Below are 15,788 nucleotides of genomic sequence, written 5' to 3'. Positions count from 1 at the left end.
TCAAGATCCTGCCACCTTCTTGGTGAAGTCTTTTCAGACTCTTTCAGGAAGATGTTCTCAGTCATTTCAATGAAGATTCACTAACGCATTGAATCAAATAGCACAATGAGGGTACCATCTGTGTTACCTCTGCATGTATCTAATAATTCATCAGGCCATGAATTCTTTGAGTACAAAGCCTGTGACTTTATTCACTTCTATATTCAGACTTTACTGAACATGGTTGATACTCAATAAGTGCCTTTTTATTTTTAACCTTTTTAAACTTTTAGGTTCAAGGGTACATATGTATGTTTGTGATATAGGTAAATGTGTGCCATGGGGGTTTGTTGTACAGATTATTCCATCACTCAGGTACTAAACCTAATACCCAATAGTTATTTTTTCTGCTCCTCTCCCTCCTCCCACTCTCCACCTTCAGATAGGCCCCAGTGTCTGTTGTTCCCCCTTTTGTGTCCATAAAGAACCGCACTAGGAAAAGAAAAGTGCTATTTTAAATGAATGCATGAATGATTCCCTTCCTGGAGAAACTTACTCCTTCCTTCCCACTGCATAATATACCACCCTCTGATCCAAACTGAGACTTACCTCCACAGATGCAAAATCCTATGAAATTTCCCATCACTTTCTGTTACCTCGGTCAGACTAAAAGCCTCTTGTTAGAAACTCTGCCTCAAAGTCTAACTTATATCTGTGCATTTTCTCCAGGACTTAGCTTTGGGATGGACGCATGGAAGCTCCATGATGAAAGGACTCTTTTGTGTCTTTACCACAACTATATCCCATATAGGCACTTGCTAACTATTTCTTGAATACACAAAAGAATGTCCTCTTATACATGTTGTCACCCTTATCCTAAGTGGATATGCTTCAGTTCCAAACAGGGCTCCCCGCTCCCTGAGTGGCCTCATCTCCCTTACTCCCAGTGTGCTCCTGCTGCCCACACCTGGCCCTCCCATTTATTTGTACTCAATCCCACAGCTTGCCTATTCTGTTTTAAAATACCTGAGAATCCATCAACTTTCCCTCTTTCCAGTGTCCATTCAAATGTACCTCTAATTCCATTCACCATCTGACTCTGCTTATCTGGTCTTCTGCCCAACACCCTTGAACCTGTTTGGCATGAGTGCTTTGTCCGGTCCTTACATGTCGTCGTCTTATGTTTGTTTCCTGCCTTCACAGCCAAGATGTCAGCAAACAACAAAAGGAAGACTTTGTCTCCCCCAAAAGTGCTTGGGGACTCCATACCTACAGAGTATTCACTCAGTGCCGTTATCTATGTGGCAGGCCACACGTGTATCCTGAGAGGACCTTAGAATGATGGGTTTGGGAAACTGAGTCCCCAAATGGTCATGGAGGAAATAAGCAGCATATCTAGTACTAAATTTCACATCTCCTCACCCCTACTCCATGCATTAGATTCTCATAAGGAGTGCACAACCTAGATCCCTTGCATGTGTAGTTCACAGCAGGGTTTTTGCTCCTGTGAGAATCTAATGCCCTGGCTGATCTGACAGAAGGCAGAGCTCAGGCAGTAATGCTCTCTCACCTACCGCTCACCTCCTGCTGTGCATCCCAGTTCCTAACAGGCCATGGACCAGTACCAGTCTGTGGCACAGGGGTTGGGGACCCATGGTCTATAGGACTACTATAAGACCATGCTGCAAAGATACAACTAGTTATTGCTGAAAACTTTAATAAGTAAGTGTACCTGACCTGTCCTTTCTACCTCCTTATTTCAGCCTCCTCCTTTTTATCCTGGACTATTATAGCAGCTACGACTTAGGTTGGGCCAGAATGTGCAGTACGAGGGAAGTGGCTAACATGGTCTGGGCCTTAGCTGAATGCTAAGGTTTTCTGGAGGAGGTCCCTAATGCACAACACAAAAAGGGGTGCATGCCTGAGAGGCAGGAAAGTTGTTCCTCTGATAATGATGACATGGAGGATCTGGAGCTTGCAGAAGCAAGTATTTTGAGCAGGATTGAGAGCTCTCCTGTTAGACATATACAGGGATGAGAATGAGAGAAGAGAATCGGGAGATAAGGTAATGCCTGAGATGAAGATAGGTTAGGTTGTCTGAGCATAAGAGATCTGCAAGAGCTGGATTCTGCTCTGTGCACTCCATGGCTCAGCTTCCTGACCTAGCCTATTCCCCTCAAATATTAAACATTCTTCTCCCATCAGGTCTCTGCTCTGCCTTTGGATTTTCCCTCTAGTGATTATTATTTTCAGTCTGATTTCTGCCATTATCCTGGTTGTTCCTGTTTTCACTGCTCCCCCAGCTCATATGCCCTTGACTTGCTCCAGCCCCAGGAGCCAGTTGATTCCAGCATAGGCACCCCTCCCTAGTCGTCTTGTCCCTGGTCCCAGCTGTGTTAGCTGTCTCACTGTGCCCTCCATCTGCCTGGTCTTCCCCTTCCACCATTGCCCCAATTTGTGCTCACCCCTCAGCAGGAAGCTCAATTCATTTGGCATGCACTTTAGGGAAAACTGGTGCAGTTTTTCTCTCTTAGAGAAGGGTTGGGAAAGAGAGTTGGAAAGGGAGGGTCTGGCTATATCCTCATAATCAGCTACTCTTTTCCCAAAAGAAAAAGGAAACAGACCCTGTCTCTGAGGAATACCCTGAAAGGGCCCCATGATGAGCCTAGTCTCTTCTCTGTGGCCAACTCTAGGAGCCTTCTGTGCTTCAGGCTCCGGTCTTCTGGGATTCCTGCGTCTGGCTTCCTACAGGCCCTACTCCCTCACCATTCTGTGGTATTCGATCATGCCTCTCCCTCGAGGCAGGAAGGAGTATGATTTCAGTAATCAGTGCACCCTTCTCCACCCTCCCCTTCCTTCTCCACCCTCCCCTTCCTTCTCCACCCTCCCCTTCCTTCTCCACCCTCCCCTCCCCTTCCTTCCCTGCAGTGCAAACTGCAAAATAGAGCCTCCTAAGAATACACAAGCAGCTGTCTTATGGGTATGCTTTCCAGTTGTGACTCAGAAAAGTGGAGTTCAGGCATAACTTGGTCAAGGTTATCTATTCTTTGTTTTATTTGGAGTTTGGATGTTTTTGTTTGCAGACAGAGCTGTGAGTTAAGGTAATAGTTGACAGATCTAGGTTTGTCTCAGCTTGTGACCTTGACAAGGCACTTAACCTCTCTGTTCTTTGGATTGTTTCTTGTTGTGGGGACAAAAATCCCAGTCCTTCCCACCTCACTGGGTGGGGTGATCCAATGGGATCATTGAGGAATAACTCTCAATGTTATTATTGCTCAATTATTAACCATTAATAATACCAACATATCAATAAGTCCTCTTATCACTGGTCTTAGAGCTTGCTATTCTTCTGCCGTGGTCCTGAGAAAGGAAGTTGGTTTTTGCAGTAGCCTCTAAGTCCTTTAACCTGAAATAACTCTACATGGGAGCCCAGTAGCTCCTACTGAGACTGTATTCTGGTCACATTCCCTTTCTTCCCACAGAGACACACAAATCTTCCATCAGTTATCCTAACTCCTGTCCCTCAGAGACAAGGACTTGCCTCTCACACCTGGAGTCTCCAGAACATATTGGGTTGAGGTGGACTTCTACACAGGGCTTGCATTGTGAAAATCTGAATTAAGTTTAGCAGACACAGGCTACATAGAGATGGTGATCCAGACTTGAAGTTCACAAGCTTATATTAGGAACGTCATTGTGGAAGATACCAGGCTGTGTTAGGGAAAGATTGAAGTAATTATATATTTAATTATTTTGAGAAACCACCATATGCCATTTTCCATAGTGGCTACACTATTTTGCATTCCTACCACCAGTATACATGGTTCCAACCTTACTACTTCCTCATTAACACTATTTTCTGGATTTTGATCATAGCCATCCTACTGGCTGTGAAAATAGTATCTCAATGTGTTTCCATTTGTATTTCCCTAATGATTACTGATGTTAGGCCTCTTTTCTTATTGGCCACTTGTATATCTTCAGAAAAATGTTTATTCAAGTCCTTTGCCCATTTTTGAATTGGATTATTTGGGGGGGTGGTATTGTTGTAGGAGTTCTTTCTATATTCTGGATAGTAATACCTTATTAGACTTATGCTTTGCAAACACTCTCCTATTCTGTAGGTTGCCTTTCTAATTTCTTGATAGTCCTTCCATGAACAGAACTTTTAGTTTTGATGAGGTCCAATTTATTTTTCTTTTGAGGCCTATACTTGTGGTGTCATAACCAAGAAAACATTGCTAAATCCAAAGTCCTGAAGCTTTTCACTTATGTTTTCTTGTATGGGTTTTATGATTTTAGATCTTATATTCCATCTTTGATCCATTTGATTTAATTTTTTATATGGTAAAGGTCCAACTTCAGTCTTTTGCATGTGGCTATCCAGTTTTCCCAGCACCATTTGTTTGAAAACACAAATAATGAATTCTTTTTGTTTTTTCCACAAGTTATTGGGGTACAGGTGGTATTTGGTTACATAAGTAAGTTCTTTAGTGGAGATTTGTGAGAACCGGGTGCACCCATCACCCTAGCAGTATACATTGCACCATATTTGTTGTCTTTTATCCCTTGCCCCCTCCCACTCTTACCCCTAAGTCCCCAAAGTCCATTGTATCATGCTTATGGCTTTGCATCCTCATTTTACTCAACCCCATTTTACCCAATAGCATTTGGCAGTTGAGCATTTCCCAGTTCTTGGTTTCCTGAACCACATTATCTTGCAGGTTTTCCTTCTTCCTCATTAGTGTTGTCTTCTGCTGGCTAGTTCTTTTTTTCCTCTCCTTTGAATCTCTTCTCTTTGTACACTAACTTGTAGGCATTTTCATCATTTTTCATGGTTTTAACTATCTACTCTTTGATAACTCACAACTCTATATCTTCAACTCAGATATCTCCCTTGAACTTCAAATTGGTAAATTCTTTTCTTTTTTATTTTGTTTTGAATGGCATGCCTGTTTTATTTAATTTTTTCTTTAAAACACTGAAAGTAGTGTGGTCCTGTATCAGCAGCATTACCTGGGAATAATTCACAGGCTCTCAGGCCCACTCCAGACTTTTTATTATTATACTTTAAGTTCTAGGGTACATGTGAACAACATGCAGGTTTGTTACATATGTATACATGTGCCATGTTGGTGTGCTGCACCCATTAACTCGTCATTTACATTAGGTATATCTCCTAACACTATCCCTCTTCCATCCCCCCACCCCACAACAGGCCCCGGTGTGTGATGTTCCCCACCCTGTGTCCAAGTGTTCTCATTGTTCAATTCCCACCTATGAGTGAGAATATGCAGTGTTTGGTTTTCTGTCCTTGCGATAGTTTGCTCAGAATGGTTTCCAGCTTCATCTATGTCCCCACAAAGGACATGAACTCATCATTTTTTATGGCTGCATAGTATTCCATGGTGTGTGTGTGCCACATTTTCTTAATCCAGTCTATCATTGATGGACATCTGGGTTGGTTCCAAGTCTTTGCTATTGTGAATAGTGCCACAATAAACATACGTGTGCATGTGTCTTTATAGTAGCATAATTTATAATCCTTTGGGGATATACCCAGTAATGGGATGGCTGGGTCAAATGGTATTTCTAGTTCTAGATCCTTGAGGAATCACCACACTGTCTTCCACAATGGTTGAACTAGTTTACAGTCTCACCAACAGTGTAAAAGTGTTTCTATTTCTCCACATCCTTTCCAGCACCTGTTGTTTCCTGGCCTTTTAATGATCACCATTCTAACTGGTGTGAGATGGTATCTCATTGTGGTTTTGATTTGCATTTCTCTGCTGGCCAGTGATGATGAGCATTTTTCCATGTGTCTGTTGGCTGCATAAATGTCTTCTTTTGAGAAGTGTCTGTTGATATCCTTTGCCCACTGTTTGATGGGGTTGTTTGATATTTTCTTGTAAATTTGTTGAAGTTCTTTGTAGATTCTGGATATTAGCCTTTTGTCAGATGGGTAGATTGTAAAAATTTTCTCCCATTCTGTAGGTTGCCTGTTCACTCTGATGATAGTTTCTTTTGCTGTGCAGAAGCTCTTTAGTTTAATTAGATGCCCCTGTTTGCAGATGACATGACTGTGTATTTAGAAAACCCCATCATCTCAGCCCAAAATCTCAAGCTGATCAGCAACCTCAGCAAAGTCTCAGGATACAAAAATCAATGTGCAAAAATCAAAGCATTCCTATACACCAATAACAGCCAAATCATGAGTGAACTCCCATTCACAATTGCTTCAAAGAGAATAAAATACCTAGGAATCCAACTTACAAGGGATGTGAAGGACCTCTTCAAGGAGAACTACAAACTACTGCTCAAAGAAATAAGAGGACACAAACAAATGGAAGAACATTCCATGCTCATGGATAGGAAGAATCAATATCGTGAAAATGGCCATACTGCCCAAGGTAATTTATAGATTCAATGCCATCCCTATCAAGCTACCAAAGACTTTCTTCACAGAATTGGAAAAAACTACTTTAAAGTTCATATGGAACCAAAAAAGAGCCCACATTGCCAGACAATCCTAAGCCAAAAGAACAAAGCTGGAGGCATCATGCTTACCTAACTTCAAACTATACTACAAGGCTACAGTAAACAAAACAGCATGGTACTGGTACCAAAACAGACATATAGACCAATGGAACAGAACAGAGCCCTCAGAAATAATACCACACATCTACAACCATCTGATCTTTGACAAACCTGACAAAAACAATAAATGGGGAAAGGAATCCCTATTTAATAAATGGTGCTGGGAAAACTGGCTAGCCATATGTAAAAAGCCAAAACTGGATCCCTTCCTTACACCTTATACAAAAATTAATTCAAGATGGATTAAAGACTTAAATATTAGACCTAAAACCATAAAAACCCTAGAAGAAAACTTAGGCAATACCATTCAGGACATAGGCAGGGGCAAGGACTTCATGACTAAAACACCAAAAGCAATGGCAATTATTTTCTTTTCTAACATCTACTCTTATCTAATATACATGTCCAACTTTACAGGACCAAAACAGAACTCTGGTTCCTCTCTCCCTCCACCTCTGTAAACCTACTTTTCTCTTCGTGTTTCCTGTGCATTGAAGCCCTTCCCTTTACTCAACTTCTCAGATTGAAGCCTTCCTTGAAGCCCATCATATTCTCATAACCCCACATTGAATCAATCTACCAACAAATTCTATCAACTGGACCTTCAAAGTATATCCCAAGTGTAATCACTTCTCATTGCCTCCCTGCTGCCACTCTGGTCTAAGGCAAAATCATTTCCTGTGTTGGCTATAACAATAACTTTTGTAACAATAACGACTCTTTTATCCTTGTCCCTTACATCGAACCCAGTGCAGGTATTTTAAAGTTTAAGTCACAGTATAACAGAACCCTGTTCAAAAGCTTCTAATAACTTTCCACCACAGATCAAACAAAATTCAGTCTTCACCATGGTTTACAAATACCTTTTTGGTCTCTGGACCTTTGCTACCTCTCCTACCATCTCCTCCTAGTCACTCCAGTCCAGCAACTGGTGGCCTTATACTGTCCCTCAAATTCACCAAACACATTCCAGAAATCAAGGCCTGTATGTCTGTTCCTTTTGCCTGGAGCACTGTCTTCCATACAGCTGCATGCCTTGTTCACTTGTTTCATCAAGATTTCTACCAAATGTCACCTTCTCAGAAAGACCTATCATGACCACCCTATCTAAAATTGTGTCCCATGTCACTTTTCTGTCTTATTATCCTGTTTTTACCCATGGCACTTAAAAAATTTATTTTTCATTAACAAATTGTATATATTTATCATGTACAACATGGAGTTTTTAAATGTGTATACATTGTGGAATGGCTAAATCAAGCGAATTAACATATTACCTCACATACTTTTCCATCTTTGTGGTGAGAACAGTTAAAATCTACTCTCTTCATAAGTTTCAAGAATATAATACATTGTTATTAACTGTAGTTCCCATCTTATACAATAGGTCTCATAAATTTATTTCTTTTAACTGAAATTTTGTCTCCTCCAACCAACATTTCCTCAATCCTGACACCCCCACACCCTGGGAACTACCATTCTACTTTCTCTACTTCTGTGTTCAACTTTTTTAGATTCCACATCTAAGTAAGATCATGCAATATTTGGCTTTTTCTGCCTGACTTATTTCACTTCACATAATGAACTCCAGATTTATATATGTTCTCAAATGACAGAATTTCCTCCTTTTTTAATGCAGAATAGTATTCCACTGTGTGTGTGTGTGTGCGCGCACCACATTTTCTTTATCCATTCATCCATCGATGGACACTTAGACTGATTCCATATCTTGGCTATTACGAGTACTGCTGCAGTGAACATTGGAGTATAGATATCTCTTCAACATATTCCTTCAGATATATATCCAGTACTGGGATTGCTAGATCATATGATAGTTCTATTTTTAAGTTTTGGTAGTTCTATTTTTAATTTTTTGAGGAAACTTCATACCATGTGACATAATGGCTATACTAATTTACATTCCTGCCAACCATGTGCAATTTCTCTATACCATCTCCAATGCTTGTTATCTTACAACATTTTAATAATAGCCATTCTAACTTCATAGCACTTTAATGCTGTAGTGAACATCAGTGTGGATATCTCTTTAACATTGTTTTAGACATCCAGACACCCAGTTCTGGAGTTGCTGGATCATAAAGGTAGTTCTATTTTTAACTTTTTGAGGAACCTTTATACTATTTCCCATAAAGGCTGTACTGCTTTACATTCCTACCAACCATGTGCAAGGATTCTCTTTTCTTCATATTCTCTCCAACACTTATCTTTCATCATGCTGATAATAGCCATTCTAATTTCATGGAACTTTTCAATATCTATTTGTCATGTATTGATTTTTTAATGCAAATGTCTCCTATTAGCATAGACGTTCCATGAAACAAGAACTTTGTCTTCCTTGTTCAATATGGCATTCCTAGTAGTACTTAGAGAAATACTGACACATAGTGGGTGCTCAATAATATTGTACAGAATAGTTGTTGTTGGCTGAATAAAATGTGCCCCCTTAGTATCCTAAGTTAATGCTAAACATCTATGACTGTCCCTGAGACCCATAAAAATAATGGAGAGCTGAGGCTTGGCTCTGATCATTGTGGAGCTGGCAGAAAATTTAAATCATTTCATGTATCTGTTTTGCCACTTTAGAATCAGTTGAGTCCCTGAAGAACCAAATGGGAGAATTACCAAAACGCGGGATCCCCAAAACTTTTTATATTTGAAGTGTCATTTCTCTGTGAGCTCCCAGGGAACCTATATGTTTGGAGAATAAAGCCTGCACCTTCCTCTTCATCATCTGGGCCAAGTCATTCCCCACTAGGTCTTCCCTTCACCATCTGCATTTAAAGCTTCTTAAAAGCAGGAATATTTCCAAACCTTTATATCTCCAGGACAATAGCAGAAACATAAGCCATCAATGTGTGTTTGTTGACTTATTGTCCGAAATCAAGTTTCATATCTTCCCAGACTACATTTGATTAGAATCCAATCTGTTCTTTTGACAGCCTTCCCCCAGTACCTAACATCATCACAATCTTCTTTTAAATGCCAACAGAGAGAGAGATTCATCCTGGTCTCTGCCTTCACAAAGTCTAGCATGTAGGAATCTATTGATGATTTACCAGGTTCTAGGCACTTTACTAAAAATTGTATATGTGCTATCTCATTTCAATCTTCCCCATTTTTGAAAATGGGAAACAAGAGGCTGAGAGTTGTTACTTAACTTACCTAAGGTCATGCCAACAGTATTTAGAGTGAACTCTATCCCATGAATGGCATTTGATGAGATGCTGCATGGGCAATAGAGAGAAAGGACACGCACAGGGTGTCAGAAAAGAATCATGAAAACATTGGCTTTGAATTAGGCTTCAGTGGTCCCCAGAAAATGCCCAATGTCCCTTGCCTTCCAGGTTTTACACGTGCTGTGTCCTCTTCCTGGTGTATTCCTCCCTTCAGACCCACTTTATCTTTCTAAACCCTAAATCCTTGACTAATTCTTAATAGTGAATCCCTCCCCTGCCAAAAGAGCCTCTGTCTGTTTTTTAAAGTCTGCATATGTCCCATTGAATTTTAATTGATTTTAATGTCTGTCCATCCTCCAATCCAGACTGTGACCTCCTTGAGAACAGGGGCATGATCCTTCAACCCTATGCCTTAAAATCTAGCATAATCCTTCACATATAATAGATGCTCAGTAAGTGATCGTTACATTTGATAAAATAAGATAAACACTTTTTATTGAGGGCTTAGCAGATACCAGGCAAAATGATAAATGTTTTGTATGTATAATCTAATTTAATCTTCACTGTTTCCCTACCTTATATATGAAGAATTAGTGTTCAAAAAAATTGTTTTTCCTAAATAAACACCAAGAAGCAAATATTTTATCAGCAGTGTCCAATATTTTGGCTGGGCCACACTGGAAGTTGTCTTAGGCCACACATAAAATACACTAACACTAATGATAGCTGATGAACTAAAAAAAAAGTCACAAAAAAATTTCATAATGTTTTAAGAAAGCTTACAAATTCGTGTTGGTCTGCAGGTTGGACAAGCTGGTTTTAGATGGAGGGAGGGGGCCAGGAGAAAAAAACAAAATTGGTAAAACATTCTAAAATATGTTTCTATGCCAAAAAAAAACCTTTAAGACTATTTATGCTCAAGGACCTTTCCAACTACCCCACCTACCCACATGGAACTCTCAGGATAGATCTTCTCTGCTGTCCTATCCTTCCCTCTCCCATCAGGGCCTGTATTTCCAGCTTTCAATTTGCTGCCTCTTTCCAGCATCCCAGGGGTCTTTTTAGCATCTTTATCCTCCAGAGAATTGCTACCCTCATGTAGGATGCTAATAAGAGGACAAATACCCCAGCTCTTTTGCTTCCCACACTCTAACCCCTGTAGGACCAGATTCCACTATCACAACCTGCCTCAGACCTGGTAAGTTTGTCTCTCTGTCTGTTTGGTCTTCTCAGTGTGCCTATTATACGGTTGAACAAAGATATGACTGCCACTAAGGTAATTTTTTTCACTGAGGTTGTCTCTACTTCAGATTAAAAGGACTTACAAATGAATCACACTTTTGACCACTGTTTTGTGGCCATGTACTTTAATTGGCTCTTCAGATAAATGTCTCCCCTAGTAATCGCCATAGTAGCCTATGAAGTAGGAATCAACCTCTCCAGGTTACACGGATAGGGAAACAGTTTGGGAGAGTTTAGGTGGCTTGACTGAGATCACACAGCTGGTGAGTTGTAAAGCTGGGATTTGAATCTGGCTGCCATTGGACATGCATGAGTGAGTGCTAAATTCTAGGTTGGTCACTTCCAGATGCTCATGAGCACCTACAGGATAAAGAACTTGCTCCTTTCCTCGTGAGACAGCCTTGTTCCTGGCATTTGAACTCCTATTCTTATATATTTTAGGTAAGGCCTTTCTTATACCAAGTGCTAAAATAAATAAGAACAAAGCAGGGGAATGAGGGGCATGAAGGAGAGCTATTATTCTGGAGAGCTATCTGGAGGAGGCAGGGAGTCTTCCTTGCCTGATCTCAGTAGGCAGATGAATCAGAGGAAAATAACACTAGAGTATAGGCATAAAAGGGTTCATGGGCAGAGAGTAGAAAGCTTTAAGAGTCTCTAGACATTCACCATGGAGAGGGCTCTGCAGCCATGCCACCTACTCCAAGCCTATACATCACTGAATCAGACTAAAGTGGCAAAGGTTCCTTTGAACATGGTGATGATAACCCATCTTCTGCCTTGCATACTTTCCCAGTGCCCAAAAATCTCATCCTGAGTGTTTTTCATGAGGTCTAACCTCAAATATTAGTAGGAGAGTCAAAAAGTGAAGACCTCCAAGGCTCTCACCTCAACCTTGACCTCTTTCCTAAAATTCAGGAATATTATACTCAACATATGCTCTTCCAACTTCATTTTCCCCATCTGTGCAAAGTGGGTGAGACAAGGGGAAATTGTGATCATTATGCTGTGTAGTTCCAGATCAAGGGTGGAGCAAAAGTTTTTCGAGTAGCAGTTTAAGGCCTGAGAAAATCTGATTCAATTATTAAAAGACTGAGATGGAAGAAGAAAAGAAGGGAGGGAAAGAAAGTAGGGCTGTCTCATTCATGACTGGATTATTCAGCTCTCAATTTTCTCCACAAAGGGTACTGAAGCAGGGACACTCCAAAAACAATGTCTTACATAAATGTATGTCCCTGTGTCTTCTGAGTACAGGCTTGCTCATGCATCTTGCACAATAACATATATAGATACACACAATCACATGCCCAGCCAAACACTGCATTCTCATCAAATGGAACAGTTTTACATGCATCATTTCACAAGGTTCTTCACACTCTGATTTCTCTATCCCAGACCTTTCAGCTACCATGAAGGCTAAAATCTCTTCTAGGCTTGCTTGGGCCCCGACTGGATGGTGGAAATTCAGGGAGATGTCATAGAAGAGAAAAACAGGAAATACATGAAGGGATGATAAGACAGAAAGGAACAAGATGATTTGCTCAATATGAGAGTGACAGCCACGGTTGACACTGGGATGGAAAGGAGGCATCCTGGACCACAGTTCCTTCCTGCAGATCACATTAGAAGACCTTACCCTCTTCCTTCCTGCTCCTACCTCTTTTCCCAAAGCAGTTTCCTGTGATCTCTGGGTATGGGTAGCTGATACTAAGGATTGCAAGGAGCATTGCATTTTAAGGTTAGGAATACAGATGAGCAACACTATAGGGAACAATTGGTTCCACTAGCTCTGTTTCAATTAGCAGTTGGAGCACAGTCACATACAATTATATTGGAAGCTCTTTTCTTTCGATAGAGGTACTTTTCTTTCTACTCTCTCCTATGTCTATTTCTGGTTCTTGTTCTCATCTTTTTTATCTCACCACCTCTCCCTCTACTGTCCCCTTCTGCCTTTTTTTTTTTTTTTGTTTAATCTTTCCTTTCTCTCAAATTCCCAATTACTACCTGGTTAGATAAGAAAAAAATGAGATAAAAATATATTTTAAAATGTAGGTGAGGGAAGATCAGGAGGGTGTTTGAGGGTAATAGACAGGAGATATGGGGAGATGTATGAAAGCACAGTACTGTCATTTGGTCAAACTTGGGTCTCCATTTTTGCTTTCAGGGAATGATTCCATGTTCCCAGTTACTGAAATTTACTTCTTACCTCTTTCTTTTATGTACTTTTGATTTTTATGAGAGAAAATGCCTTGTATTCAATCATTTCTCAATGACCTTAACAGATTCTTTTTATAGCCAAATTAGCCTGATCCCTACCACTGATCAATTGTGCATGATCACAGCTGTTTCTACCAGCATCCATATAGGACACTTGAGGCAAGTGCAGGATCCTTGTACTAAACATAAGCCAGGCAATCTTACGCCTGTATGAGACTACCAGAGACGCAGCCTATCACCTCTGTTTTGCTGTTCCTGGTCAGAACCTAGGTTCTGAGCCTCATCTATGGGTTATTATAGGCTCAATGGCTTGAAAAATCCATCCAAGATCTCTCCTCCTTCCTATCAATTCCCTTCAGACCTGATCTTTCCATCTCGAAAAGTAACCACATTTGAGTCTTCCATTGAATCTGCCTGACTTTTTATTATTAATATTACTTTTATATTTTCACACAGGCAGATGAATCCAAAGAAAAAAAATATTAGAGTATAGGCAAAAGATGGCTCACAGGTAGAAGAAAACTGTAAAATTCTCTAGCCACAGCCTGTCACCATAGAGAAGTTTCTACAGCCATGCCACTTGCCCACCACCCACAGCCTGGACATCATTGAAACAGATACAAGTATGAAGGGCTCCTTTGAACCTTGAAGACAGTAACCCACCTCCTGCCTTGCATTATCTCCCAGTGCCCTACCATCTTCCCATCCTGGATGCTTTTCATGAAGTCTAATGCAAATATTTCCTGCTGCTGTTCAGCCATAGCATAAAGATGAATCCCAGTTGCTTCATCTCTTAGGGATTCCTAGGACTCAGAGCAAGGCAGTGAGGTCTTCTCTAACCACCTTACTTGGCCATGAAACTCATAAACCATAGCCATCAGAACCCAACCTCCTTTCTGCTCATGGGAATTCCAGGCCTGGAGGCATCCCACTTTTGGATTGCTTTTCCCTTCTGCTCCATGTATGCCCTGGCAGTGCTGGGAAACATGGTGGTGCTGCTAGTGGTACATTCAGAGCCTGTATTGCACCAGCCCATGTACCTGTTCCTCTGCATGCTATCCACCATTGACCTGGTCCTCTGCACCTCCACTGTGCCCAAGCTCCTTGCACTTTTTTGGGCAAAGGATGCCGAGATCAACTTTGGGGCCTGTGCTGCCCAGATGTTCTTTATCCATGGCTTCTCAGCTGTAGAATCTGGTATACTGCTAGCAATGGCCTTTGACCGCTACTTAGCCATCTGCCGGCCTCTGCACTATGGGTCATTGCTCTCCCCAGAGTCTGTAGGCAAGCTGGGGGCTGCAGCCGTGCTTCGTGGTTTGGGACTCCTGACCCCACTCACCTGCTTACTGGCAAGACTGAGCTACTGCAGTCGAGTGGTGGCCCACTCCTACTGTGAACACATGGCTGTGGTGAAGCTGGCTTGTGGAGGAACACAGCCAAACAACATCTATGGCATCACCGCTGCCACACTGGTGGTGGGCACTGACTCCATCTGTATTGCTGTCTCCTATGCACTCATCCTCCGGGCTGTGTTAGGCCTTTCCTCCAAGGAGGCAAGGGCTAAGACCTTTGGCACTTGTGGCTCCCACCTGGGTGTCATCCTTCTCTTCTACACACCAGGACTCTTCTCCTTCTACACACAGCGGTTTGGCCAGCACGTGCCCCGGCACATCCACATCCTTCTAGCTGACCTCTACCTGGTTGTGCCACCCATGCTCAACCCCATCATCTATGGCATGAAGACCAAACAGATCTGGGATGGGGCCCTCCGGCTTCTGAAGTGGGGCCCTGCTCAGTCATAAAGTCTTCAACCCCAACCTGAAACCTTTATCTTCTTTGCCCCTCAGCCCTCGGGGGACTGGTGGCTCCCAACATGATAGGGACACAGAAACTCATGCTCAATGGTACCCGTACTTTGATAAGGAGCAACAGCAAAGTCAGATGGTGGAAGATCTGTCAGGTGTTTACTTATGTTGTAGATATGGTTACAAAGCTCAGGGAGCCCCTGTCTAATGGGAAATATGGCTACCAAACTGATGATGGCCTCCCAGGGAATCCAATTCTGCGTCTGACATTGTTCCTACCTTCCAGAAGGTATTGATAAAATGGGAAAGATATAGCTACTGGTCTAACAAGGAGAAATAACCCTCATCCACAGGCAGGTGTTCCTACTCTGATAGGAATACATACATGCCTCCCTTAGCAAGTTCTAACACACCCACACCCATACATAGAATCAGGCAGAGAGGCAGAGACAAGGCACTTAGCAATTAGCCATAGGGATGATAACAACGAAAGGAGGAGAATCCTGGGCAAACTGTCCAGTGTACACAAGAATAAGTAACAAGGTATAATGTCAATCTAGGAAGGTTCTCTGGAGTAGTTTTTATCTTTTCACTGAGCATGAACTGTGGGCCAAATATTTTGCTAAAATCTAGGGCAAATTAAGTCAAAGGGTCTCCTCTTGTGATAACTGCTCACTGTTAGAGGAAACACACATAAGGAGACAGTGGCCAAACCGAATCATACTATTTCAGTTGTCCCTCCGTATATGCGGGA

General features: G+C 41.6%; 1 protein-coding gene across 1 annotated transcript; it reads left to right on the top strand.

Moving 5' to 3' along the window:
* The first annotated feature begins 14,083 nt into the window (after positions 1 to 14,083).
* Positions 14,084 to 15,031, top strand: LOC100980079 (olfactory receptor 52P1-like). The gene has a single exon (XM_003804656.5). It carries the CDS (start codon positions 14,084 to 14,086, stop codon positions 15,029 to 15,031), a length of 948 nt encoding a protein of 315 aa, XP_003804704.4.
* Positions 15,032 to 15,788: the final 757 nt, after the last annotated feature.

This window comes from Pan paniscus, chromosome 9, assembly GCF_029289425.2.
Source record: "Pan paniscus chromosome 9, NHGRI_mPanPan1-v2.0_pri, whole genome shotgun sequence".
NCBI classification, from domain to species: domain Eukaryota; kingdom Metazoa; phylum Chordata; class Mammalia; order Primates; family Hominidae; genus Pan; species Pan paniscus.
Note: the sequence above shows the minus strand (reverse complement) of the source record. Positions and strands in the feature narration are given on the sequence as shown.

Excerpts from the sequence above, each read along its gene's own strand:
- LOC100980079 (XM_003804656.5), top strand. The coding sequence starts at position 14,084 with ATGAAACTCATAAACCATAGCCATCAGAACCCAACCTCCTTTCTGCTC.